At 48.7% G+C, this 27,616-nt stretch overlaps 2 protein-coding genes across 10 annotated transcripts in view; one reads left to right on the top strand and one right to left on the bottom strand.

The window, feature by feature from the left end:
• Positions 1-1,196: 1,196 nt before the first annotated feature.
• On the top strand, positions 1,197-11,806 carry PRKAG3 (protein kinase AMP-activated non-catalytic subunit gamma 3). Of its 9 annotated transcripts, none has more exons than XM_082396566.1 (14): positions 1,197-1,612; positions 2,001-2,040; positions 2,516-2,671; positions 3,018-3,421; positions 4,409-4,490; positions 4,970-5,028; positions 5,129-5,174; positions 5,369-5,423; positions 5,623-5,749; positions 5,882-6,050; positions 7,536-7,573; positions 7,755-7,901; positions 8,253-8,486; positions 9,069-11,806. In XM_082396566.1, the coding sequence occupies exons 1-13, from the start codon at positions 1,253-1,255 to the stop codon at positions 8,367-8,369; spliced, it is 1,800 nt and encodes a 599-aa protein (XP_082252692.1). In that variant the 5' UTR covers positions 1,197-1,252; the 3' UTR covers positions 8,370-8,486; positions 9,069-11,806. The 9 variants fall into 9 exon arrangements, with proteins under 9 accessions (XP_082252692.1, XP_082252693.1, XP_082252696.1 ...); XM_082396567.1 differs by having other exon boundaries at positions 5,885-6,050; XM_082396571.1 differs by having other exon boundaries at positions 1,203-1,604; positions 2,497-2,671.
• Positions 11,807-17,053: 5,247 nt separating this feature from the next.
• Positions 17,054-27,616, bottom strand: part of CYP27A1 (cytochrome P450 family 27 subfamily A member 1) — a 45,992-nt gene continuing 35,429 nt past the window's right edge. Inside the window, exons 2-9 of the mRNA XM_082396579.1 lie at positions 23,127-23,317; positions 19,518-19,717; positions 19,196-19,393; positions 18,871-19,043; positions 18,101-18,267; positions 17,814-17,895; positions 17,521-17,733; positions 17,054-17,383 (exon numbers count right to left, since the gene is read on the bottom strand). Coding sequence (XP_082252705.1) covers positions 17,264-17,383; positions 17,521-17,733; positions 17,814-17,895; positions 18,101-18,267; positions 18,871-19,043; positions 19,196-19,393; positions 19,518-19,717; positions 23,127-23,317 — 1,344 coding nt within the window. The 3' untranslated portion in view covers positions 17,054-17,263. The remainder of the gene's footprint in view (positions 17,384-17,520; positions 17,734-17,813; positions 17,896-18,100; positions 18,268-18,870; positions 19,044-19,195; positions 19,394-19,517; positions 19,718-23,126; positions 23,318-27,616) is intronic.

A 27,616-nucleotide genomic window follows, 5' to 3' on the forward strand; every position in this document is an offset into this window, starting at 1 on the left:
ATGAATTTTAATCAGGTCCATCTGACCCCAAAACAGATTTTCCATCACATCCAGCCAACACAGTTTGGTCATCAAGGTGCCCACTGTTCACTAAGAGATAAAAGGCATTTACATGTGAATGTAAATGTGAGTGTCAGCCCAGTGTACAGTGAGATATGCACACAGAACGTGGCTATAAGGAGATCAGTGCAATGAGGGTGATGCAATCAAGGGAGACTTTGTTTCAAGGGGAGCCCCTGTTACTGGTCCTGTAGGTGGAACATATCTGAGGTGGAGGGGAGAATGGGGTATTGCAGGAGAAGGCAGTGATGTGAGCTGGACCTGTTGTGTATCTGGCTTGGCTGTGAAGGTGGTCCAGAGCATAAGGGGATGGGGCTTTTCGGGTCTGAGGCACTGCATATCTCCAGGGATGGTCCATGTGATCTTTCCCCCATTTGAAGTGTCCCATTGGCTGTGCCTTTGATATTCCATCATCTGGGACCAGACAGGAACAGGCCACAGGGACCCTGCAGAAGGAGAGCTGCATCTGCCCCCAGTACTACCCAAGACACATGGAAGGCAAGCCCCTTCCCTGCTCTGCTCTCCTCCTCCGTCCGCATAAGCAGTACAGGGGCTTTGAGGGATGATGGGAAATACATTCACTGAATCAGCGAGAAATCCAATAACCCATTACTGTCTGTCCACTCCATGGAGAGACTGGGATGGAAGAGGCTGGAAGGAGGAGAGGAAGGGAGGGGCGGGGAGGGGAGCTGCAGCAGCTGGGTCAGCATTCCTGATTTGGATGTTGACTCAGGCCCCAGGAATGCCAAGGAAGGGGGTGGGCAGCCACCGAGCCGGCTGGGATCCTGTTGGCACCAGGAGATGTAGGGACAGCACACACAGCGGGATGGGGGCACTGGGGCTTCTGCACACCTGGATGTACCTCCACAGGCAGAAATAGGTGTCTCTCACACTGTAGACAAGCGCAAGCCCACCTCACTCCTTCAAGGCGATTCTCACAACTCCCCACCTGCCCTAACCATCCAGTTCCAACTCCTCCACCGAAGAGAGAGACAGGCCCCTGGGACTCAAATGGAGACATCTGGACACACATTGGCCACTCTCCCGGGACCACCCACAAACCTCTTATCCCCAGCCTCCCAGCTGCAACTTGCCCTTTCTAACTCTAGCACCACCCACGACCGAAGCTGTAAAAGGAAGAGAGTTTAAGCTCAACCCGCCTCTGTTTTCCCTCCTTTGGCGCCTGACAAAGATGAGAGAGGCCCTCAGAGAAGAAACCCGGGACTCTGAGAGCCCACCTCCTCCCACCCCAGTGCCCTCACAGCGGGGTCCTTCTCTCCTGTTCTCGGAAACCCAGGAGGCAGCCCATGACCAGGCATCGAGATTCCACATGCGCCCCACCCCTCCCCGCCGGCCAGCAGGTTGCCGGGCTGGAGCAGCTGAGCGGGTGGGCTCCTTCCTTCTCACTGCCCGACACCCAATCAGAGAGAACCCTATCCGGGAGGGCAGGGTGCCAGGGGCCGGGCCCAGAATAGTGCTGCCCAGATACAGTGCTGCGCACTCGCTCATGGAGCCCGCCGGAGCTGGAGACCGCGCTGCGCAGGGTACCGGGGTACGGGGCGGGGGTGGGGTGGCGGGAGCTGGAGCCGCTGAGGCCGGAGGGCCGAGAGCGCACCACCGCGTGGATGTGTGCGCGTGTGCGTGCGTGTGGGTGTGTTTGGCCAGGATTTTCTCTGTATATGAGCATGAGGGTGTCTGCATGTGTATATTCTTTGTGTGAGTCTATGTGCTTCTGTGTGTGTCTGGGAAGTGTTGAATATGTGGCTTTCTGAGTGCGTGTAAGTGTTTGGGTAGGTTGTGTGTGTTTATGTGTGTTTGTGGGGTGGGTGTTTGTGTGTGTGTGTGTTTGTGGCGTGTGTGTGTGTGGTGGGAAGGGGAGCTCCCTTTGGTTCAGAGCGTAGGGCATTTTCCCCACCCCTTCAGACATTCTTCTCCCCCAGACCCCCTCCTGGAGCAGCCTCTTGGGACCTGAGCATCAAGGTAGGTGGGGCTGCCCCTCCTCCTGGGCCCAGCCTCTTCTCCCACTTCCTTTTCTCCCATGTCTCTAGGCCCCCAATCTCCCTCACTCTACTAGTCTGGCTTTTGTCTTCCTCTCCTTTTCCTTCTTTGTTCCTCTTTGTTTCTTCTTCTGCCTTTTACCTCACCTCCTCCTTCCTCTTTCAGAAGAAGAAAGGGGGGATCTAGAGTCTGAAGATTTGGACCCTCCTGACTTTATCACTTACTAGCTGTGTGATTTGTGGCAAATTGCTAACCTCTCTGATCTCAGGTCCCTTGTTAGTGAAATAGGGATGATAATGCCTCCCTTATAAGATTGCTGTGAGGTTTGAATGAGAAACATGTTGGTGGAAAAGCCCTTTGGAAGCTTGCAAATATTAAATATTATCCTTCATAACATTTGAATTGATTTTATTGTGTTACTCCCCATTAACCAAACAGGCCCCATTCCCCCTTCCAGAGATGAGCTTCCTAGAGCAAGGAGATAGCACTTCATGGCCGTCACCAGCCATGACCACCAGCTCAGAAAGAAGCCATGGGGAACAGGGGACCAAGGCCTCGAGATGGACAAGGCAGGAGGATGTAGAGGAAGGGGAGCCGCCAGACCTGGGGGAAGGTGAGGCCAAGGCCAGTTCTGGCGAGAAGGGACTGGGGGCAGTGGGAAGTCCCCGATCCTGGGGCCAGGCTCTGCCCTGGATCTCCCCATAACACAGACACATGACATCGTGTGGCCTCAGTCTCCCCACATGGGAGAGGACAACTGCATTGCCGATCCAGGGGCCCAGCTTGGCCAACTCAGGACAGAGCCACCATCCTGTGTGACTCTCTGAGACTCAGCTCTCTCACCTGCAAAATGGGGGCCTCATCATCCAGGCTTCCCAAGGCTGCTGTGAGGATGAACGGAGACAGCAGATGAGAAAGTGCTTTGGAAGATGGAGTTACTGTCCTCTCCCCCCGAACAGGTCTCCAGTCCAGGCCAGCTGCTGAGTCCACCGGGCTGGAGGCCACATTCCCCAAGGCCACACCCTGGACCCAAGCTGCTCCCTTGGCTGGGGTGGACTCCCCCACAGCAGAGCGGGACATCCTCCCTGCTGACTGTGCAGCCTCAGCCTCCGGCTCCAGCGCAGACGATCTGGATCTGGGCATAGAGTTCTCAGCCACAGCAGCCTGGGGCAATGAGCTCGGCCTGGTGGAAGAGAGGCCGGCCCCATGCCCGTCCCCGCAGGCACTGTTACCCAGGCTGGGCTGGGACGATGAGCTGCGGAAGCCAGGGGCTCAGGTCTACATGCACTTCATGCAGGAGCACACCTGCTACGATGCCATGGCAACCAGCTCCAAGCTGGTCATCTTCGACACCATGCTGCAGGTGAGGCTGCAGCTCTGCCCCACCTCCATCCTCACAGCCCCCAGGATGCCCTGCCAGCCCTGCCCCGCTACAGGCCCCTTCCAGAATTCCTTCTTAGCACCATGGAGACCGGCGGAGGAGGGCTTTTTCTCTCTGTGTACACCCCCTAATTGTCATCCCAGCTCTGCAACTCAGTATCTATAGGGTTTGGGGTAGGTCTTTGTGCTTCGCTCATCTCTAAAATGGGGATAGGAAGGCCTGCTTTACCCTACAAGTTTCAGAGGACTCCTGGGCCAACCCAGGATGAGAGGGAGCATTTTGCACACCCCGAATTGTATGGAAAACATTGCAGGGTGGCTTAGGACAAAGAGCGGGGAACTTTGAAATGAGAAAAATAGGATGAGCTCTGGTCCCCACTCTTCCATTAGGCTAGGCTACGAAACACCTGATCCCTTTCTTCTCGCCGCGTATAGGAGAGCAGTGTGTAGCGTAGAGAAGAAGCAGGGTATATGTATGGTCCACAGTTCACTATTTGACTCTAGCAGTATATAGACAAATATATTTAATTTAGTTTTGTATTTATTTTGATATGTATTAGAAAAATACAACCAACCTGTGTAGATAATATTGTTTAGGATGAAGCCAAAATGAGTCAATGTAAAATTTATTTAGAAAAAAATGTCTCGTACATATCATATAAATAATTACACCTCTAGTACTTAGATTAGCAAAAACTATCCTGTGTGTATCTGTACACATATGACTTTGGTGTAGAAACACTGTTAGTTTCCTACACCCTGGTGTGCCTGGTAAGGGGTCACCTCAGTGCCTCTGGCCACCAGCGGCCTTATCTCTGTAGCAAATGTGCCGACAAGGGTCATGTCGAGTGGCAGGCAGGCTCGTGCAGTGGAGGGCCCGGGAGAAGCCCCTGTGGAAGGACCCCGGTTGGGACGGGGGCTCTGAGGGCCAGTGAGCAACTCACCCTCGACTGTTCTCCCTGGCGCTCAGATCAAGAAGGCCTTCTTCGCCCTGGTGGCCAATGGCGTCCGGGCAGCACCTCTGTGGGACAGCAAGAAGCAGAGCTTTGTGGGTGAGAAGGGGCTGGGGAGGCAGAGGTGGCGGGGAAGGGAAAGGGGGGAACTTGTGGGGCATTTCTGGGGCTGAGCTCTGACGCACCACAGGCCTGAGCTGAGCAGGGGCCTGGCGTGGGGGAAATGTGCCAGCTGGGAGACCCCATCTGTGGGATAGCTGTGACCAGCTGACCCCTCCAGCTCTGCTACCCCGTGGTCCCATGTCATAGGTGCTAAGTAGCAAAAGAGAAAAGGAAGAGGAAGAAATGCGGAGAAAAGAAAAAATGGGGAGGAAAGGAGAGAAATTACGGGGGAAGCATAAAAGGGAGAACCCCATTTCTCAGGCACGGGACGGGCTGCCCTACTCTCCTCTTTCCGAAACCCCACTTTTGTCTCAGTCCGAGGACACTGGCCGGGTGGGGGAGGGGGGCTGAGCCCTCAGCCTGCCTTCCACCACAAGGCCCAGGCTGACCCCCGTTCCCCCTCTCCCACCCCGCAGGGATGCTGACCATCACAGACTTCATCTTGGTGCTGCACCGCTATTACAGGTCCCCCCTGGTGAGGAGTGGGCTGGGGTTCTGGCGGCACCCATCTGTGCTGGGGTGGAGGGAGTTCGGGGAGCCCAAGTCTGACTTCAGGAGTTCTGTTGATGTTCTAGGTCCAGATCTATGAGATTGAAGATCATAAGATTGAGACCTGGAGGGGTGAGTGGGCAAAGGGGCAGAGGGTGTGAGGGTGAGGGTAGGGCTTAGGACCTCGGGTATAGAATGGGCGGTGGGGATTTCCTGGGGGGAGCAGGGAAAAGGTAATAGGGAGCCCAGGGGACCCGAGGAGCTGGGGGCTGCTGGGTGAGGCAGGGTGGCCAGTTCCCTTGCCCTGACTCCAGTTTTTCCTGCAGAGATCTACCTTCAAGGCTGCTTCAAGCCTCTGGTCTCCATCTCTCCCAGTGACAGGTAAGCGTCCCCAGCCACCCACTTGAGCCTGCTTGCCCTGCACAGACCCCTTCCCCAGCTCCTCAGTTCTGAACTCACGGGCTCACCGTTGGCAAACTGCGGACAAGGCAGCCTTGGCACCCTGTCCTCCTTTCTGGGGGCTGGGATGAAGGGCATCTCTCTCCAGGCTGCCCCAGGCTCACTGCTCCCACTTCTGCAGCCTGTTCGAAGCCGTCTATACCCTCATCAAGAACCGGATCCACCGCCTGCCGGTCCTGGACCCAGTCTCAGGCGCTGTGCTCCACATCCTCACACACAAGCGGCTGCTCAAGTTCCTGCACATCTTTGTGAGCCTGGGCACAGCCTCAGGGGGAGACCGGAGGGGCAGAGAAGTCTTCAGCCCTAGGGATTGGGGAGGGAGCAGCTGGGAGCCCTCTGGGGGCTACTCCACCCTTATCCCTACCTGTCCCCAACCCAAGCAGGGAACCCTGCTGCCCGGGCCCTCCTTCCTCTCCCGCACCATCCAAGATGTGGGCATTGGCACGTTCCGAGACTTGGCCATGGTGCTAGAAACGGCACCCATCCTGACCGCACTGGACATCTTTGTGGACAGGCGCGTGTCTGCACTGCCTGTGGTCAACGAAGCTGGTACCTACACCCAAGATGGGGGCTCTGGCTGGGGTGGAACTGTGGGGAGCAGGGGTCTATGTGACATCAGCTCGCGACCCAGGATGGAGTCAGGGCTAGAAGTCTCTGCCTGCTTTGAGCCTTGGATCAGTTACTTAGCCTCTCTGAGCCAGACCTCAATTTCTTGCTCTGAAAAAGGGTTAAAGGAACCATGGCTGTAAACTGCTTCAAAGTTAAAAATCACCATAATGAAGCTGAATATCAAGAAGTGTTTTAATCTATTTTTTGGTTATGAAAAATTTCAAATGTATGAAAATGGTAGGAAAAACTCTATAACAAACCCCACCTATCCACCCGGATTAACTACTGTTAACACATTGCCATTAACCCGTTCTTTTTTTTTCACTGAAGTAATTTAAAGTAAATTATATTATAGAATCATGTCATTTCACCCCTTAACACTTCATCTGAATCTCTTAAAATAAGTATGTTTCCTATATCACCTAACAAAATTATGAATAATTTATTAATGTTGTCTAACATTCAATCCTACTTCCATTTCCCCATTTTCCCCAAGAATATCTTTTTTTTATAGTTGATTTGTTCAAATCAAGATCTAATTAAGGTCTATGCTTTGAATTTGCTTCTTTTGTCCCTTAAGTCTCTTTTAATCTAGAACAGTTCCCTCCCCACTTAATTTTCATGACGTTGATGATGAGAAGCCTGGGTCTATTGTCCTGTAGAACGTCCCACTTCCAGAGATTTTTCTGTTTTCTGCAGTTGGCCTGTACATTGTTCCTCTCTTCCTGTGTTTCCTGTAAACTGGAAATTAGATCTAAAGGCTCGATCAGATTCAGGCTATACATTATTTTTTTTAATTAATTTATTTATTTTTGGCCGTGTTGGGTCTTCGTTGCTGCACGCAGGCTTTCTCTAGTTGTGGCGAGCGGGGGCTACTCTTCGTTGTGGTGTGCGGGCTTCTCATTGCGGTGGCTTCTCTTGTTGCGGAGCATGGGCTCTAGGCGTGCGGGTTTCAGTAGTTGTGGCACACGGGCTCAGTAGTTGTGGCTCACGGGCTCTAGAGCACAGGCTCAGTAGTTGTGGCACACGGGCTTAGTTTCTCCGCGGCATGTGGGATCTTCCCGGACCAGGGCTTGAACCCGTGTCCCCTGCATTGGCAGGCGGATTCTTAACCACTGAGCCACCCGGGAAGTCCCCAGGCTATACATTGAGGCTAGAATATTTCACAGGGGATGCCATGTACTCATATTTTGTCACATCAGGAGGCATGATATCAGGTGTCTCTCTCTGCGATACTGTTTGATCTGTGGGTTCAGGGTGGTGGCAGCCTGATGCCTCAATTATAAAGCCAGTAGCCTGGGGGTGGGGAGGATGTTGAGGAGTTCACTCCGCAAGCCCGCCCCGGGCCCTTACACAGCATCCTGGTTCTGACCTAAACCTCTCCCCTTTCTCTCACCTTCCTCCCCGGCCCCCCAACCCCTGCAGGACAGGTCGTGGGCCTCTACTCCCGCTTTGATGTGATTGTAAGTGTCTGGGGAGATGGAGGGGAGCTGGGGGTGCCACAGGGAGGCTGAGGTGTGGGGATCGATGCGGGTGGGGGGCATCTGTGGACCAGGGGGGCCTTTACAAGTGTATAGAGGGAGATATCTGTGGGGCTGGAGCCTGGCCGAGGGCTGATTAAGAGCGGTTCTCCCTCCTGCCCAGCACCTGGCAGCCCAACAAACATACAACGACCTGGATGTGAGTGTGGGAGAAGCACTGAAGCAGAGGACACTGTGTCTGGAGGAAGTCATTTCCTGCCAGCCCCACGAGACCTTGGGGGAAGTCATTGACCGGATTGTCCGGGAGCAGGTACCCACACCCCTTCGTACATGCTCCCAACACGTGGCGCCCAGCCCTTCTCATGAGCAGCTTCAGCTAGCCCTATCCATCGGGCACCTGCCCTGTCCTCCCATCTCATGGCCAAGCTCTTGGTGTCCACACTGGCCGGCGACTGGTCCTGTCGTTGGGGCCCTCGGGCCAAGGGCTGCAGCCAGCTGACCACCCTAGGGCAGGCAGAGCCACCGCTAACTGGTTTCTAGGAGACACTCTCTTGCCCCCCTAGTTATGTTAAATTGTTTGCCCCTAATTCTCAGTGCCAACCTCGTTGGCTACCGTAGCCACATGGCACTGCCCCCTCACTGAGCCTCTGTGGACCCACAGGTGCACCGGCTGGTGCTCGTGGATGAGACCCAGCACCTCCTGGGTGTGGTGTCCCTCTCCGACATCCTTCAGGCTCTGGTGCTGAGCCCTGCTGGCATCGACGCCCTTGGGGCCTGAGAACATCAGAGTCTTCACTCTTAGGCCACCTTCCACACCCGGAAGCCAGCGAAGGGAGCCGGGGACTCGGCGTTCACCTCCCCCCACCCCCCATTTGCTGGTTCAGCTCTTGTTCAGGTAGGCTCTGCCCTGGGCCATTGACCTCAGCTCCAGCCCCTCAGTCTCCCCGGGCGCCCAGATCTCAGATTGGGGCCCCCCTGAGGATGGGAGTGGCCCAGTTCAGAGCTGAGCAGCCTCGTGAAAACTACAAGTGTCAGGACTCACTGCGGGGCCACTGCTTTGTCCCATTCTCAGCTGAGGTGATGGAGGCCCTCATAAGAGGGGTGGACAGGGGCTGGGGTAAAGACAAGGCAGTGATGTGACTTCAGGGGCTCCCAGGAGATTGACCTGCCCTTTCACAATTCAATTCCCACCTGCTTGGACTTCCACTGGAAGGAAGCCAGTTACTAAACCTGGGCTGGATGGAATTTCCACACTTGGTAAGAACTAAGGCTGAAAGGAGAGAGCTTCTCTCGAAGTACTCATCGCAGTCAGTTTGACATGATCTCAGACTCTTTCCTGGTAGCACGTTTGCTAGGGGTTTGCAGAGGGTGGAGGTGCAGATTCCACCTGCTTAGCAAGGATGGCAGGACTGAGGTTCCCCTATTGGAAAGGCAACCTCCCCTCCCCATTTAATCTTCCTTTCTCTTTCCCTCACAGGCTTCTGCAGCCCTCCCCGATTGCCCCTGCCCTGCCTGTGCTCCCAGAAGCCCTCGGGAATGCCTGGTCCACCATGGAATGATGAAATTAAGAACAGCTGAGTCAAGCCTGGAGCTCTCTGAACCAGAGGCACTAGGATTACCCCAGGGCTGACTGATTTGTGCCACCCACACTGCTCTCCCCCTACCTGGCCCCGGTGGGGTGGGGAGCCCTCAGTCCATGGGTTCAGGAAGGGGTTCTGGATTCCTCGGCTTCTGGACTACCTAGCACCCGTGCCCCCAGCTCCTGGGAGTCCCAGCTGTGCTTCCCCCATGGAAACTGCCCTAGTGGTTCCTCACAACTTTGCCACTGCCCTCCTGCTCCCCCAGCATTGCATTTCAGGGCTGCCTGTGGGTCCTCACAGAGCAGCAGTTTTGTAGAGCTGCCTGTTGGAGTGGGGTCCCCCCTCCTTTCTCATCCTTAGCTCTCACCAGCAAGCAGTGTTCTCAGTCCCCAGGGAGGGCCTGTGTTTGGATCACTGAGGATGAACCGTCGAGAAAACAAAAAGAAAAAGAACAGCCCATGAACTTAGATTTTATAACTTTCACTCAGAAAATGCTATGGTCATTTGATCTGAACCTGCGGCAAGATCCCTGTCCTTTCTGAATTCAGTGACACCCGAAGGAAAATCTGTAATTGACAAACACTGCAAGTGGCGTTTCTTTTGCTTGTGGAGTGTTATTCCACCGAAATTTCTTTTTCATCTTTTATTTACAGCAAAACTCGAAAGAAAATGTTAGTTACTTACATAGTGGGTACAACTCAGTCCACAAACTCTAATCTGTAAGAAACGTAACTTAATTTTTCTAACACTAAATGTAATTTCTATTATGAACTCCATTTTACCAGGTTGCAGAAATTAGTCTCAGCCAATTTGGGGTTCCCCTCCCACCTTTTCTTGCAGTTAAGTTCGGTGACGGGGGGAGGCTTTAAGTGGTGTAAGACTTTGTTCCTCAGCCATCATCATCCACCCGTGCCAGCACCTGCTGAAACATCCCCATTCCCATGTGGTGGTCACTTGGTTGGTCACCGGTGGGCATGGCCCCTTCTAGGTGCTCCCTCACTCCCTACCACGAAGCCTCTTTGAGCCTGCCTGCTCCTGGGGCATAGGGACATTCTAGCTCCTGGCCCTGCACCCCTCTGGACTTTAGGAAGCTCTGTGGGGCTATCCCAAGCCCATCTGCTGAGACAAGACAGCAAGTGGTCTGGTCTACCCTGTGTTTTGCTGTTTTCCCAGCCTTTACACAGGAAACATGGGGCCCAGGGCTCTTCTACCCTTATCATCTCCAAACCTTTCTAGGGTATTTGTCATACTCCCCTCTCACTTCAGACACAGCTCCCTTGTCAGGACCCTTTTCTCGGGGCCCCCCCAAATGTCTACAGTCTCTTTGCTTCCCCAGTACCCTGCAGCCTGTGGAATCTTTACGCAGTAGGGAAAGAGGGGACCTTTTTCTCTAACCCATCATATAGTCTTCCAAATCCATTGTCCACGTCTTGAGTTCTTGCTACCTACCCTGTTGAGTCAGGCTTTTGAAATTCCAAAGCCAAGACTGGGCTTCTGCTGTGTCACCCCTCCCCTGTGATAATGGACACTGCAGATCTGCTGTTCAAGGGGGAGAGGGTAGGTTAATATTTCTAAAATGTGATCTACCCCGTTTACCTCACAGACCAACAGAGTGGGGCCATCTGTGCTTGATGAGTCAGGCAGTAAGTGAAGGCATTTTCTCACAGGCACTCAACTTCTGTTTCCAGTTGTGCCGTAACCAATAGGTCAGTGCTGGCTCTGCTCTGGCCCTACCTGGGAAGGTCCTGGGTTCAAGTGGGAGGATGGGATGGGGGTGCCCTCAGGACTGTCTCAAGTATAGTGTCCTTGGGGAGCCTGGGGTGGGCTGTCTCCACTGGCTCTAAGCAAAGTGTAGCAGGGTGTCTTCGAGGCGGTGTCCCAGGTGGCTCTTTGTGTGAACGGTAGTTCAGCTGTCACAGCACAGGCTGTGGGTGGAAAGGGCAGCCTGAGGAAAGCACTCTTTCCCCTGCTGCTCCCCTTGAAAACAGGTAAGTTTCCACCCTCCTGAACAACCCCCCCATCCAGAGGACCCAGCAGTTTGCCCCCTCAGGCCCTTCTGTGAGGGACTGTACTACCCTCCTGCCTCAGACGCCCTGCTCTGACCACAGCCCAGCCCTCAGCTCCTGCCCAGCCCTCCCGCCATGGCTGCTGGAAGAGAGGCCAAGAGTTGCCATGGGAACTGCAACCACTCCTACCCAAGCGCAGAATGAAAGAGTGAAACCCCGCCCTGCTGTCCTGTCTGCTCATGTGCGTGAACCTGTTCTGATCAAGTTCTCCCGGCATCATTTGTCCAACTCCTCCCCTGGCCTCCGGGGCCCCTCCGAGGTTCTGTGGCCTTCGGGCTAGATTTCCATAGCCTCCTTAGCATCACGCGTCTCTCCTCTCCCTACCCTCTCAGTAGTTCTCAACCCTGGATGTGCAACAGGATCACCTGGGAAGCTTTATAAAATGCAAATTCCAGGGCCTCCATTCCTAGAAATACTAGTTTCCTGACTTGGGCATGGGACCTGGGCAACTGTATTTATTTTCTGTAGAAACTAGAGATTTACAATTACTAACACGTGATGAGCATGACGGCGTGCTGAGAAATAAGAATGCCTCGTTCTCATGATTAGTAAAATCATTTGTCACATTATTGGGTCTATCTATAATTTGTTATGACTAAGATCTACAAGAAGCACTGGCTGAGTAATGGCACAACATAAAAGATATATGATTTGTTAGTATTCTCACTACTCTTCTTTCAAACATCCTTAAATGCGGAAGAATTCAGTACAATGTCATGTACAGTCCATTCCATGAAGACAATTGAACAAGTTTTTATTAGACATGCATATTAAAAGTGGAGTCATACAACCATCAGAATGGGACAAAATATTTGCAAACGAAGCAACTGACAAAGGATTAATCTCCAAAATATACAAGCAGCTCATGCAGCTTAATATCAAAAAAACAAACAACCCAATCCAAAAATGGGCAAAAGACCTAGATAGACATTTCTCCAAAGAATATATACAGATTGCCAACAAACACATGAAAGGATGCTCAACATCACTAATCATTAGAGAAATGCAAATCAAAACCACAATGAGGTATCACCTCACACCAGTCAGAATGGCCATCATCAAAAAATCTACAAACAATAAATGCTGGAGAGGGTGTGGAGAAAAGGGAACCCTCTTGCACTGTTGGTGGGAATGTAAACTGATACAGCCACTATGGAGATCAGTATGGAGGTTCCTTAAAAAACTAAAAATAGAACTACCATATGACCCAGCAATCCCACTACTGGGCATATACCCTGAAAAAACCACAATTCAAAAAGAGACATGTACCGCAATGTTCACTGCAGCACTATTTACAATAGCCAGGACATGGAAGCAACCTAAGTGTCCATCAGCAGATGAATGGATAAAGAAGATGTGGCACGTATATACAATGGAATATTAGCCATAAAAAGAAATGAAATTGAGTTATTCGTAGTGAGGTGGATGGACGTAGAGTCTGTCATACAGAGTGAAGCAAGTCAGAAAGAGAAAAACAAATACCGTATGCTAACACATATATGTGGAATCTAAAAAAAAAAAAAAAAAAAAAAATGGTTCTGAAGAACCTGGGGGCAGGACAGGAAGAAAGACACAGATGTAGAGAATGGACTTGAGGACACGGGGAGGGGGAGGGGTAAGATGGGATGAAGTGAGAGAATTGCACTGACATATACACACTACCAAATGTAAAACAGATAGCTAGTGGGAAGCAGCCGCACAGCACAGGGAGATCAGCTCGGTGCTTTGTGACCACCTAGAGGGGTGGGAGGGAGACGCAAGAGGGAGGGGATATGAGGTTATATGTATACGTATAGGGGATTCACTCTGTTATACAGTAGAAACTAAAACACACCATTGTAAAGCAATTATACTCCAATAAAGGTGTTAAAAAAAAAAAGAAAGAAAGAAAAACCAAACAATGAAACACATGAATAAAACTAGTGATTAAGTTTGGGGGAAAAAAAGTGGAGTCATAAATAATGACCTGAAAATAAACTGATATTACCAAGCCAAAATACATTCAGGGCTAAAAGTTCTATGAAACATGAGCATGTGGATAGCCAGAAAACACTGGGTACGCTATTTTTATTCCCACGGGTGCTGCATAGTGTTTAAGAAGGCAAGCTGTTTTCTCAAAGTCGTACCCAGAAACATGGATCCTAATTTGGCCAACAAATTCAAATTAGCTGGAATTAGGAGTAACAAGATGTACACATTCTTTTCAGTGAAAGATGTAGCTGCTGTGCTGAATTAATGTCTACTCTTCTGCGATTATCCTAAATCCTATTCTTCTTTCCTTATACAGTCAGGTGGGTTATTAGGGAGCCTCACTGTGACATCCCTGCACTGTGACTTACAGGGGCAGTCCAGAGTTCCTGAGCCCCCAGACCCTGGAAATGCACCCCATCACTGGCCACTGATGGCCTTTAGGCCAACCCTCAAACCAGGGCTGATGCTTTCACTCTCCAGAGAGAGGGTTGCAAGGGAAAGAGCCCACGTATTACATCACATCCATCCTGCAGCTATCTGTGTGTGTGTTTTCTAAACCTTGGGTTTTTTTAAAAAAATTAAAGCATAGTTGATTTACAATATTGTGTCCTACAGCTATTACATGTATTTGAATGAATCATTGCCAAAGAAAGTAAGTTTTTCCATTTACATTAAATGTCTTGTCCAGGCAATGTGATGGAAAATAAACTGACAGAGGCCATTTTCAACTCCCAAGATAAGCAGAAGAACTACCTGTACACTTACGGCATATTCGTTTTTCTGTAGGTATATTTCAATAAATATCTTAAAAATTTTTTTAAGGAACCTCAGGTATAAAGAGAAAACCTCTTTGACCATGCTGTATTTTGTTTTTCTCTGGTTTTTTTAAAAATCAATTTATTTAATTTATTTTATTTTTGGTTGTGTTGACTCTTCATTGCTGCGCACGGGCTTTGTCTAGTTGCGGCGAGCGGGAGCTACTCTTCGTTGCGGTGCACGGGCTTCTCATTGCGGTGGCTTCTGTTGCGGAGCACGGGCTCTAGGCGCACAGGCTCTAGGTGCGCGGGCTTCAGTAGTTGTGGCTTGCAGGCTCTAGAGCACGGGCTCAGTAGTTGTGGCGCCCGGGCTTAGTTGCTCCGCGGCATGTGGGATCGTCCCGAGCCAGGGCTCGAACCTGCGTCCCCTGCATTGGAAGGCGGATTCTTACCCACTGCGCCACCAGGGAAGTCCCTTTTCTCTGTTTTGAGTAGGAGTCTTTGACTCTTTTCTTCCCAGAGCTGTGTCTGTGAGCTTTCCGGTAGCAACCTCTGGGCAAGGTTTCATAGCTGCGTTAATAGCTCTTCGGCTCTTATATCTTTTAGAACACAACTTGCCGCTTGTCACTTTTGGTGGGGAGCCTCTGAGGTTGTGGCTACACCTCATCAAAACGTAAGGGGATATAGCCTGCTCTTTGATTAATCCTCACAAGGACATCATTGCTTCACCAGTCCTCTGAGCTCTTGTTTCGGTTCTGCATTGCTGATTTCTGATTAGAGACTGGATTTTAGGCCCTGCAGATGCACAGCAGGGCACTGCTGCTTCACAATTTCCTGTGGTGCCTCTGGAGGTATGGCTTCCATTGGCAGCTATTTCTACAATAATCTTACCAAACTGATCTTCATAGATTTTTTAAATTGAGATATAACTCACATACCATAAAATTCACTCTTTCAGTGTGTATAATTCAGTGGTATTTAGTATATTCACAAAGTTGTGCAACCATCACCAGTAATTCCAGAACACACTTGTCATCCCAAAGAAACTGCATATCCATTGAAAATCACTCCCCATTCTCCCGGCAACCACTAACTTACTTTCTGTCTCTGTGGGTTTGCCTATTCCGGACATTTCATGTCAGTGGAATCATACAAGATGTGGTCTTTTGTGTCTGGTTTCCTTCATTAACATAATGTTTTCAAGGTTCATCCATGATGTAGCATGACTCAGTACTTCATTCGTTTTTTACGGCTGAATAATATTCTAGCCTATGGATATACAAGATCTTCACAGATTTTGATGTGAGATCAGCCTATAAATTCATAAACTGAGCTGCAGACCGTGGACACTGACACTCTTGGACAGCTCTACAAAACCTCAATCCCAAGCCACATCACACAGACTTCCCGCCACCCAACGTGCCAGCACTGAGGCGTTCACATGGCTTGGGCAGCTGACCCTTGGTGGTCTGAGGAGCAGCACGCTGGGAAAGGCAGCAGTCTGCCCTGGTTGACTCTGTGACAGACATCCTAGCACCCTTGGTGCCCAGCCCCCGTCCTCTACATTTATAAAGAGCTCTTACAGTGAACCCCTGCACAGGTGGGTTCGAGAGCCGTGGCCTTATAATCAGGCATCGTGCCCAATTCCCTCCAGGTTTCTCTTCTCAATATGGAAAGCTCTGTATCTTCCCCCTCTCCTTCCCTTCCCTTCCTCCTATTCCAGTCTCATTCAACAAACACGTATGCATTACCTTTATTAACTCTGTGCTAGACACAGAGTTAGACATTGGGATTATGCCCTCCAGGGGGTTCCCAGCTGGCTGGGGAGACAGTCGGGCCTAGGACACGGTGAACAGGCTGAGCGCTCGGTTCTAGGGGACGGGGGAGGGCACGAGAGGAAGTGCTCACGCTCACCCAGAGAGGTCAGGGAAGGCTTTGCAGAGGCGGTGACATTTGAGCTGAGTCTTGAGGAAGAGCAAGTTCTGTGAGACGACAGGCCAGTTGGTGAAGAGGGTGTTCCAAGGACAGCAGACATTAAGTACAAAGTATTGAGGCCGGGAAGAGCATAACGTGCTCAGGGAAATACAAGGAATGTGGGCTCAGCTGTGGAAGGGTGGAGGGGGGATAGGGGAGTGTGGAGGGCAGGGAGCCAGAACACGAGTCTTCTAAGCCACTTAGGACTTTGCCTCAGGACTGAGGGGAGCCATGGAAGGATTTTAATCAGGGCGATGATGTGATTTTTTTAATAGGCTCAAACTCAAATCCCCACAGACAGAAGAAATTCTACTTTAGTTCTCTATGACTCAGCAGAAATTTCCCACTGGGGCTGGGCCTCCTTGAGGCTGGGATTTGTTGACTTTTCAGGCTGATGTTGTGGTACACTGGATCTCGATGCCAACCCACTTTCCTTCTTGTTGGCTTCCTGTACTGAAGAGGCTGGAAAGTTAAAAACTACAATCCCCAGACTCTCTTGAAGCTAGAGTTCCAGGTGGGACTTAGCTCCACCTCTCAGTTGTACGTGAGAGATTTGGAAGGTGGTCGTAAGACAGAGACCACCCTCTGCTGCTCCTGTTCTTTCTGTTGTCGGGGTAGTTGGGAGGAGGGGGCATCTTTTCATTTTTTCTTTAGTCAGCATAGACCTGGGGGACATGGAGTAGCTCTGGGACCAATAGTTGTAGTGAGAGCTTCCCAACTCTCATCCTCCTGAGTGTGGCCAACACGGGGCTTTCCAGACTGATCAGCCCCCCAGTGGTGTCCCTAGAGTCACTCCTGTAGGCCTGGCCTAGAGCTCTTCCGACCATTTTTATAGCATGTCACTGTCTGTATCTAAGCACTTTCTATTCAAAAGAGGGTGTCCTCTCGGTGCCTGGGGAATGGCTCTGCAGCTTCTACTTGGGCAGGGCCTCAGCCAATGCCAGGTGAAGCTAAGGCTTCTCTGTGAGGTCTGGGAAAGCATATGGCATTCTCAGCTTCCACGAAGGGAGGCAGTTCTGCCTCCCACCAGGTTTCCTAAGTGGGGAGAGGGTGTTCCCCAAACACAGAAAGAGGTTCAGATGCTGGGTTGTCAAAAAGAATCACAAAGGTCTCCAATTATGAATAAAAACCCCTTTATTCTATATTTTCCCCAAGGTTAGCAATGTGCCATGGAGGTGGCTTTTTATCTGAGAGGGAGATGCTCAAAACGATGAAAGTGGCAAAAGCTCAGGGTTCTACAGGAAGTACACTGAGTTTCTCCAACCTCTGGCACCTGGCAGCCCCTTCCTCTCCTTCTTCATGTGCCAGGGAGGGTGGGAAGGGGGCTCAGCTCTGTCTCTGCAGGAAACGCAGGCCCACCTTCTTATTGGGAACGAGCACGATTCGAGCCACACTTGTCACCTCCCCCGTCTCAGGGGCCAGGGCCACCTCGTACTGCTGGATCAGCTGGGAAGGAAAAGGCACACGGGCGATTAGAGTCTGTGACCTCCATCCACCGCCCTCCTCCGCATGCTCCCACCCCGTGCCTCCCACCCGCTTCAGCACCCCTGGCCCGCACAGCCCTCCTGTCTCTCCCCACTCACCCTTGTCAGCAGCAGCTGCATCTCCAGTTCTGCAATCCTGCGGCCCAGGCAAGCCCGGACCCCGTAACCAAAGGGCACAGAGCCAAATGGGTGTTGGGCCCTGAGGGCATCAGGCTGCTTCTTCCTCAGCCAACGTTGGGGCTGGAAGCTGTCCGGCTCAGGGAAGATGCAAGGGTCCCGGGACACCACATAGTGGCAGAACACAAACTGGGTCTGCAGACAAAGAATGGGTAGCACATCAGCAGAGGGCTGCAGGGTCCCCCTGGGAACCCTGGCTCTCTAGCCCTACTCACATTCTTGGGGAAGAGGAAGCCACCAACTTCAATTTCCTTGTCCGTGATGACCCGGGAGTTCACGGGGACCACAGGATAGAGGCTGCAGGTAAAAGAAAGTGCAGATCTGCCTCTGGATCCAGGGAGGGGCAGAGTGCCCACCCCCTCGGCCACACCCCTCTGGTCCCCCAGGCCCCTCTTCCCATCTCATCCCTGGCCCTGGCCGCAGCCCACCAGCCCCCACTCCCAGTCCTGTCTCTGAGTCCTCGTCCACACACAGACCCTTGCTCCCGGGGACAGCATCCTACCGCAGGGTCTCCTTAAGCACAGCTTTGAGCAGGGGCATGTGGGCAAAGTCCTTGTGCTGGGGCACCTGCCCGGCGGGCACCATGCCCACCACTTCCTCATGCAGGGCCGCCTGGATCTCTGGGTTCTTTGACAGATGGTACAGGGCCCACGTCAGCGTGTTGGACGTCTGGGAGGTAGAGTAAGAGATGAAGTGAGGAAAGATTTCTAAGAAAGAGGCCAGTTAAGGTGGTGGGAGGGTGTGTGAGTGCATGCGTGCAAAATGTGGGAGAAAAATCAATTTGCCACGAGTGTGGCAGGATTAGACTCAGGGGTTCATGGGGCTCTCCCTTCACGCTCCACGTGACTTCACAGTGGGCTAAGGACCAATATGATGGAGAACTGCACTGTAACAGCAGAGAAGACCGTGACAGAGAAATCCAACGTGACGAAAGGACAGGAAAGAGGTCCTACTCAGAAGGTGCTGTGGGCAAGCTCTTCAACTCTGTGCTTAGCTGACAGCACGAGGGAGTGGGTTAGATGTGACATGAAACTTCCCAGCTGTCTGAGAGAGGCTCCAGGGGGTGAGGGAATCCCTCTTACACAAGGACCACTCCCTGCCCGCCTCCACCAGGCTGAATGACACCCCTGTTTTCCTTCCAGCTCTACATCCACGTTACGGAAAGAGAAGCGGGTACCTGACGAAGGTCAGGCTCAGGTGGGGTAGAGTGGGGAATCGGCTCAGGATGGGAGCTGGGAGGCCCTAGTCTCCTCGCCTGCCCCTCTCACGCACCGTGTCTACTCCAGCCATGAGCAGCTCGGGCAGGCTGCCCTCGGCATCACGAGGACTGAGCTGTCCGCTGGTCAGCAGGAAGTGCAGGTAACCAGATATCTGGGCCTTCTCTGGGCCCCCTGTCTGAAGTTGGGCCTCTATCTCCTCTAATTTCTGATCAATCAGCTTCTTCCCTGTGAGGACAATGGAGAACAGGGGAGGATGAGGTCAAAAGTCCTGCTCTCCCAAGGACCAAGAGAGGAGATCCCGGGAGAGGGTCCTGAGGGGGCTGTTACCGCACAGGCCCTGGGACCCACGTCCCAACTTCCTTCCCTGGACTCCTCACCAAAAGAGAAGATGGTGTTCCAGCCATCTAGATACCGCCTCCAGAAGGGCAGCAGGGACCGAGTCCACTTGGGGAGGAAGGTGGCGTACAGCGAGTTCTGGAACATGAGCCCGACAGAGCTGACGAAGGTCTTGGTGTCCTGGGGGATGGAGCGCTCCAGGCAGCCAATGCGTTTCTCAAACAGGATGTAGCAAACAGCTGGCGGTGCACAGGGGCCGTCACAGGAGGCAGGGCCACGGCACACAGAGTCCAGGGGGCTTCGAGGAGGAGAGCACAACCTACCCGACTCACGCCCACCCAGCCCCTCTCCCCACAAGGGTACCTTCCAAGGCAAAGAAGTAGAAATGGTGGGCGATGTCGGGCACATGGTCCCCCGAGGCGCTCTCTGCCCGCTGCTGGTTCAGTCGAGTCATGAAGTCCTCGATCACCTCATTCAGAGCGTCTGTGTAGAGCGCAGCCTCAGCTGGCTTCAGCAACCGCTGGTTCAGAGCCTGGCGGAGCCGGTACCACTGCTCTCCTTCCCTGTAGAGAATGGAGGAGAGACACCAATGTAAGTATCTGGTGGGGATTGGATTAGATGGTATCTTCCCACCCTGAGACCCCTATGGACTCGAGGAAAATCTCAGACTCCTAGACCTAGAATTAAAGAATCACAAACTTTCAAATAACAGAATCTTCAAATCACAAAACTTCGGAATCTCACTAACAGCATAAAGGAAGTAGTTAAGGTGGGCATCTGGAATCAGTCTGTCTAGGGTCAAATCACAGGTCAGATGATGACTGGCTGAGTGACCTTAGGCAGGTGACTTAACTCCTCTGTGCCTCGGTCTCCCCTTCTGTAAAATGGGAATAATAAGATTGCCTATCTTAGCAGGATAATTAACGTGCTCAGATCAGTGCCTGGCAAATGGTGAATGCTTAATGAATGTTTACTGTGATTATCTTAGGATGATACAACTCCAGAATCTTCTGTACGTGAAATGAGCTACGGAGCTATGGTGGTTCCAGTCCCTGTGTGTGGAGGATGACGAATAAAAGAGGAGCAAATTAGGGTTCTTGGGGTGCTCAGATTCCGGACCTTTGTGCTCTGCTTAACTCCGTAGGCCAAGGGGACAGAGAGAGCTACCAGGCTGATCTCCAGGCTCTCTTGCCATAGCCATCCAGTAGGTGGTTGGGTCCTCACCCTGGGTAGGCAGGGATGTTCATGTGGGTGGAAACATGCTTCCCATACAGGAGATTAATATTCAGGGGCTGCTGCCACCCTCAGCTGTCCCCCAAACCTGTTACCTTTCCTAAGCAAGCTGGGTATGGGTCAATTTTTTAAAAGCCAGTTGCAGAGTAATAAGTATAATATGGTACAATTTTAAGAGGAAGAGAGGAAATCCTATATATCCACATGCATATTTGCATGTTTCAACACAAAGTAGGGAAGAAGAATACACACCAAACTACTGATCAGAATTACTTAGGAGGATGGGATGGAATTTTTCCAATAAGTATTACTTTTGAATTTTAAAAACCAATAAGGTATTTTAAAAAGAAAAACATTTTAAAAGTCTGAAAGCAAAAATCAGGTTTTTTATTTTGAAGTATAAGTCAACTACACTTCAATAAATTTTTAAAATATATTTTTATTTAAATGAACCTCAAAAAACAAGCTAAATAAATAAATAAATGAACCTCAAACCCCAGGAGTTTTCTTTATTATGTTGGGGAAAACCTGCAAAAAGATAAACTAGGGACTTCCCTGGTGGCGCAGTGGTTAAGAATCCACCTGCCAATGCAGGGGACACGGGTTAGATCCCTGGTCTGGGAAGATCCCACATGCCGTGGAGCAACTAAGCCCGAGAGCCACAACTACTGAGCCCGCGAGCCTAGAGCCCATGCTCCACAACAAGAGAAGCCACCACAATGAGAAGCCTGCGCACCGCAACAAAGAGTAGCCCCGCTCGCTGCAACTAGAGAAAGCCCGCGTGCAGCAACAAAGACCCAACGCAGCCAAAAATAAATAAATTTATGAAAAAAAAAAGATAAACTAAAAGTGTTGTTGGAAAGGAAATAAAAACCAGAATAGACCTATTTATTGGAACTTCAGGTTTTAGGTGCTTCTCCAAGAGTAAAACTCTCCCAACAGGAGGAATCAGATTTGCAGGACTTAAATCGGAAACTTTCTGTGGTTGTTAAAATATTTCTTGGGGAAATGATGCTCATTCAAAAAATGAGATTTTAAAAATATATATGTTAAAACAAAAAAGCTTATCACAGGTTAGCAAAATAGCTTTTAAAAACATATATGGTATAACATATTTAGGAAACTGGCTTTCGAGTAAACAGTTATAAATAGATCACAAAGGGGTATATATCATGTTTAGCTCCAGTTCTAAATCTGAACAATCAAGTCCAATGATGGCCTGACCTGTGAAAAACTGAGACCCAAATGTTTTTTACTATTATTATTGAGGTATAATTGACATATAACATTATATTGGTTTCAGGTGTACAATATAATGATTTGATATCTGTATACATTGCGAGATGATCACCACAATAAGACTAGTTACTATCTGTCACCATAAAAAATTAACTTCCAGGATTTACTCCCTTGGCAAGATTTGGGTCTCAAATATTGTAGAGCATACCTGAGACACAAATCTTGCCCTCAGGGTCAGACATCAGGTTAAAGAGCTCTTGAAGAACATTCTCTATTCTCTTCCCAGAACCTTGAAAAAAGGGCCCAGAAATTAAGCTCTGAAACCACCCACCTGTGAAGGAACGAGGACTAAAGAAAGAAAGACATGCAATGACAGAATGAATGTATACGCATCAAAGACAGATAAAATGAACCTTCCAACCAGTCCGTTTCCTTTCCAAACATGTCATGGCAGTAGGTCCTTGCATTCCAGAATCAGAGAGATCTATTCCACTACTCACTAGTTGTGTCACTTTTGGCAAGTGGTGCAAAAACTCTTCTAGGCCTCAGTTTCTTCATCTATAAAATGGGGATAATAATACTATCTACTTCATGGGTTTGTTGTGAAGATAAAATGAAATAATAAATGTAAAGAGACTAGCCTGATGCCTGGCATGTTCTAAACACATACTTAGTTATCATCAGTGTTGCTGCTACTACTTCCACCACCAGGATCAACTTCAATCCCTTAAAAAATGACTTTAAAAAACATGGATGTCAAGCAACTAGGGAAAATAAAAAGCCATTCATTGTTTTTGGAGCTCTTTTAACATACTATAGTAAAAAGAAGCCTGTAATATATCCAGTTGCAAGCTATGGCACTGGGAATCACCAGTGATTCTCAATTATTTACCTTAATTGATATATGCATATATAATATACTCAGCCCATCTTTCAGTTTGTCACTGCCAAAATAATCGTAACTTTTCTAGGTATAACTTTAAGGCTAAAACCTACATCTATCTCTGTGAGTGGAGAGCATCCATGAAAGTTATAACCAACAACAAGCATATAATACATAACTTGGAAAATATTTTTTAAATTAAATTGAGCCCTCCCAACTAGTATGGTGATGATGTTTTTTTCAACTACAAGTAAATATGTCTCATTATGATTTGAGTTGGTATGTTTTCAACCATAATATAGAATAATGGAGCTTGAAAGGTCTTAGAGATATCTTGGAGAACCTCTAATCCAAGCTTCCCATTTTACACATGAGAAACATAAGCCCAAGGAAAGGGAAATTATTCATTTGTTCATAGTCATATGATACATTAGTGGAAAAGCCAATGAATGGTCCATGGGCTTCAGCCCAACCCAACCACCACTTTCTAGACGAGTTTCAGGCTCAGAGGACACAGGGAGATCCTACCCTGCCCATTATCCACTGGCTGCCCAGTGCCACTGTCCTTGGGCCTGGCCCCCTGGGGGCCTGTTCCGGTCCCTCAGGCCCCAGCTCACGTGGTGAAGGGCCCATAGGTCAGGCCCTGCTGGTCCCGGTGCTCCTTCCACAGTTCCATGTCGTTCCGTACTGGGTACTTGCCCTCTTGGCGCATCACTTGCTCCAGGAGTGGGGCACTGGCCAGGTTCACATGGATCAGAGGCCCTAAGCGGTTTATCCATATTGGACCATACTTGGCCTTGTTCAGCACCTGTGGAGTTCAACCAAAGCTGAATAACCATGGCCTAGCTAGGCAGGCACTTCCTGGAGAGGAAGCAGGATAAGGGAGTGTCTTATTGCCACACCACAGCAATTGAGCTGGGCAAAAGCACATTGTGTAGGAGGTAGGTGCTGGGATGGCCTGTAGTCTCGAAAGGAGAACACTGGAAAAAAAAAAAAAAGGTTACACAGAAGTTAGAATATTGAGAGCAATGAGTATCTGGTGGAACTGGCGGAACTGAGGTCTTGGAGGAATGAAATTTTGGAAAAACGGGATACCTGGCAAACTGGGGTATGTTGAGGTATAGATATTTGGGGTCCAGGGTTTTGGGGAAACTGAGCCCTTTAGTGAGGTATAGTAGAATGTCTACGACTCCTTCATAGAAGCATTTAAATCTCCTGCAGCTTGCTGTCAAGGAGATGAAGATAAATATCTCATGTAACCAACAAGAAAAAAGAAACACAATTAGAAACTCCAAGAAAAGCAGAAGCTGAATGAGAAAGTCAAGATGTAAATATGAAATGAACTATGTGGTATGAATTTTTTTAATAAAAAATTTTATTAGCTATGTTAAGGAATGCAATTCTCAAATATTTTATCTTAGAATTTCTACAGCACTTGACAGTTGAGACCCATAGCATCTATGAAATTGACATTGCAATGATGTTTTTATAGTTGTTGAAAATAAGGGAGAAAATAATGTATTTTGGGTTTTGGTGGGGGTAAAGCTTAAAAAGAATCCAGAAATACTAAGATTAAATTTACTGGCTAAGTTATACCTACAAACTGAAAGAAAATGAAACATAGTGGTCTCCCAAGTACTTCATCTCTTTACTGAATAAGTTTTAAGAGGATCAGATCTGTTTCAGTATCGAAATTAGGCCAAAAGGCTTCTATAAAAGAAACATTAAAATTATGGAGAAGAGATCTATTATTCAAATTATAGAACTCATAGTCCATAAAAACAGCAATTTTACTGGGTCTTACTGTCAGCATTAAATACGGGATTCTCCCAGGACCAGTGCAACCTGATTGCCCTTCATATATTACCCAATTGCTCAGAATCCACCCTGAACTAATGGCTGATTCTGCCTGTTTCCAGGAAGACAGCCTTGACAAACCCCCAACGTCCATTTAGTCTTGTTTCCCACTTCTACCTCCCAGTAATACCTGCCAGTGTGGTACGATTTTGAATGGTTAATTGTCTGAAAACTACTGTGATACCTGGAGGAAAATAAGCATATTCAGACATTGCCAGTGGGAGTCTAACATGACACAACCCTACATGGAGAACAATTTGTTAACATTTATTAATAATTACAAAACATTTATAAGCAAAGTGTGGGTCATCTTCATAATGGAATACTATTATCACCTTAAAAGAGGATGAAGCAGCTCCTTGTGTGCTAACATGAAAGATAGATTGTAATATGGAAAGATAGATAGATAGCCAAGATAGATTGTTGAATGGAAAAACGTGGGGAGCTATATAAGAATACATAGCATTTGCATTTGCTTTCGTAGAGAAACACTGGACTGATACATCAGAAATGAATTAAAGTGGTTACCTACGGGAGAGTGGGGAGGACAGCAGTGAGAGTGAGACTGTGTGACGTTTTACTGGTATATTGTTTTGAGTTTTGAACTATGAGAATGTATTCAAACTTTTTAATCTAAAGGGGGAAAAAAAGTGTTTTCTGAAGCAATAAGTCACCTGCCATTGATCAAGTAATTCCAGAAAGCAGGAAAGACTTGCTGAACCTCTGAATTCATGTATTATATACTCCTTAGATTTATAATTGGCCCCTCGCTGCACTCATTTTGTTTATTTTTCTTAAGGGTTCCATTAGAAAAGAATACTTATATGTCTATTTTTCTCTACTAAATTCCTTAGGAGAATTAACCTAAAAGTAAGCTTAAGTTGTGTTTCTAGTTTGGTTTAAGATATTAATATAATAATAATCATAATTCTGTGGAGCTTAGCATAAACTAGACACTGTTCCAAGCACTTTGCTTATATTAGCTCATTCAGCCCTCACTACAGCTGCATGAGGTAGGTGTAACATTACCACAGTTTTGCAGATGAGGAAACTGAGGCCCAAAGAGGTTGCCCGAGGTCACTTTGCCAGTAAGTGGCAGAGCCAGGGTTCAAACTCAGACCACCTGGCTGGAGGCCATGCGCACAACTGCTTACTCCACTGATCCCCGAGAAAGCTGACTATGCCTTACTAACTGAAAACAAACTTAGGCTCTTTAAAAATATGTACTGCTTAAGGGACTTCCCTGGCGGTCCAGTGGGTAAGACTCTGCACTCCCAATGCAGGGGACCCGGGTGTGATCCCTAAGTCAGGGAACTAGATCCCGCATGCATGCTGCAACTAAGAGTTCTCATGCCACAACTAAGAAGTCCGCATGCCGCAACTAAGACCCGATGCAGCCAAAATAAATAAATAATAAACAAATAAATATTTTTTTAAAAATGTGCTGCTTAAACCCACCACAACTCTGCTGTAACCCAGGGTTTCTCACGGCACTGCTGACATCTGGGGCTAGATGATTCTTTGCTGTGGCAGACTGTCCTGTGTATTGTAGAATGTTTAGCAGCACCCCTACACTGTACCCCAGCAGCAACCCCACACCAAGCTGTGACAACCAAAAACGTCTCTAGACATTGCCAAAATGTCCTGGGGGTGGGGGCAAAATCACCCCAGCTTGAGAACTTCTGTAATAACCCCAACCTCTTAAAATGTCTCTTAATTCTTTAATCTTAGAAGACTCCTTTTAAGAAATAATATCTCACTTTGAAGAAATATTTATCTGAAGTTTGGTTTCTTTTCCTTCTGTTAAGCTCAAGTAAAATTACATGCAATGTTTTAATAATGATGCAAACAATGGTTATCTCTGAGTCATGGTTTATAGATAGTTTACTTTCTTCTTTATACTGTGATTTGTTTTTCAAGTTTTCTACCTTGATCTTGGAATCGGAGAAAAAAATCATGTTTTAAAGGACTAGATCAATAACCTTTCCTTGGGCACCAGCTTCTTGCCTGGAATCCAAAGCCTCTGGCACCACTTCCTGGAGTTTGGAAGTTTCTGGGACATTTCCCCCCATGCCTAGGCCATGCTTTCTTCCCTCTTCCTTCATACTCCTCTGCTCAGTTTACTCGGTGGAACTTAACAAGGATCTATTTATGTAAGAACTTATTTTAGAAAGACACCAGAACACTTGCTGAGAGATGTGTGCTATGTCTGTGAGCCTACCACTAGGCTGTAACCTGAACCAGTTAGAGAGCCCCAAGGTTTTCGGATAGGTGCTAAGTGCCCCTTTGCAGAACAGAGTTCCCTAGGGATCATCTTCCAAGATGAATGGGAGGGCTAGCCTCTGCCAGGTGAGATTCCAAAGACGGGCAGTGTTAAATTCATCCAACATTCATTTATTGAGCTCATATTCTATTCCTCCTATACTGATCTCGGGGCTGGGGATACTGCTGTGACCTACTCTTAGACAGTTTATTTACATCCTAGGGCATAAGCCACACAGTTGAGAACTTGATTACATATGCTTATAAACTATTCCCTAATTATTTTGTACATGTCTTGTCTCTTCAACTAGATTGAAAATCTTTAAGGGCAGGAACCTTGTCGTACTTCTTTATACTTCCCATACTGCTTAACACACTGCTAAACACATTATAGACACTCAATAAATATTTAGCAGTTGCCAGTGAATCAAGTGGAAGAAAAACAAGTTGCAGATAATACAAAGATTATGAGACAGAGACAGAAAAGAAGCAGGGAAGAGGATACATAGGAAACTGGTAACAGTGGCTCCACTGGGGTAGGCATTAATTTTAAAAGGCTGAAGGAAAATCTCAAAAGGAAATTAAGAGAATAGTTCTAATATATAATTACAATAGCATCTTTTATGGACTGAATGTTGCACCTCCCCCAAATTCATGTGTTGAAGCTCTAACCTTCAGTGTGGCTGTATTTAGAGAGGAAGCATCTAAGAAAGTAATTAAGATTAAATAAGAGTGGGGCCCTGGGGAGATTGGTTCAAGATGGCGGAGTAGAAGGGTGCGTGCTCACTCCCTCTTGAGAGAGCACCAGTATCACAACGAACTGCTGAACAATCATCGACAGGAAGACACTGGAACTCACCAAAAAAGATACCCCACATCCAAAGACAAAGGAGAAGCCGCAGTGAGGTGGTAGGAGGGGTGCAATCACAATAAAATCAAATCCCATAACTGCTGGGTCGGTGACTCACAAACTGGAGAACACTTATAC

The sequence above is a fragment of the Balaenoptera borealis genome (assembly GCF_965194805.1).
Source record: "Balaenoptera borealis genome assembly, chromosome: 6".
In the NCBI taxonomy this organism is placed as follows: Eukaryota; Metazoa; Chordata; class Mammalia; order Artiodactyla; family Balaenopteridae; genus Balaenoptera; species Balaenoptera borealis.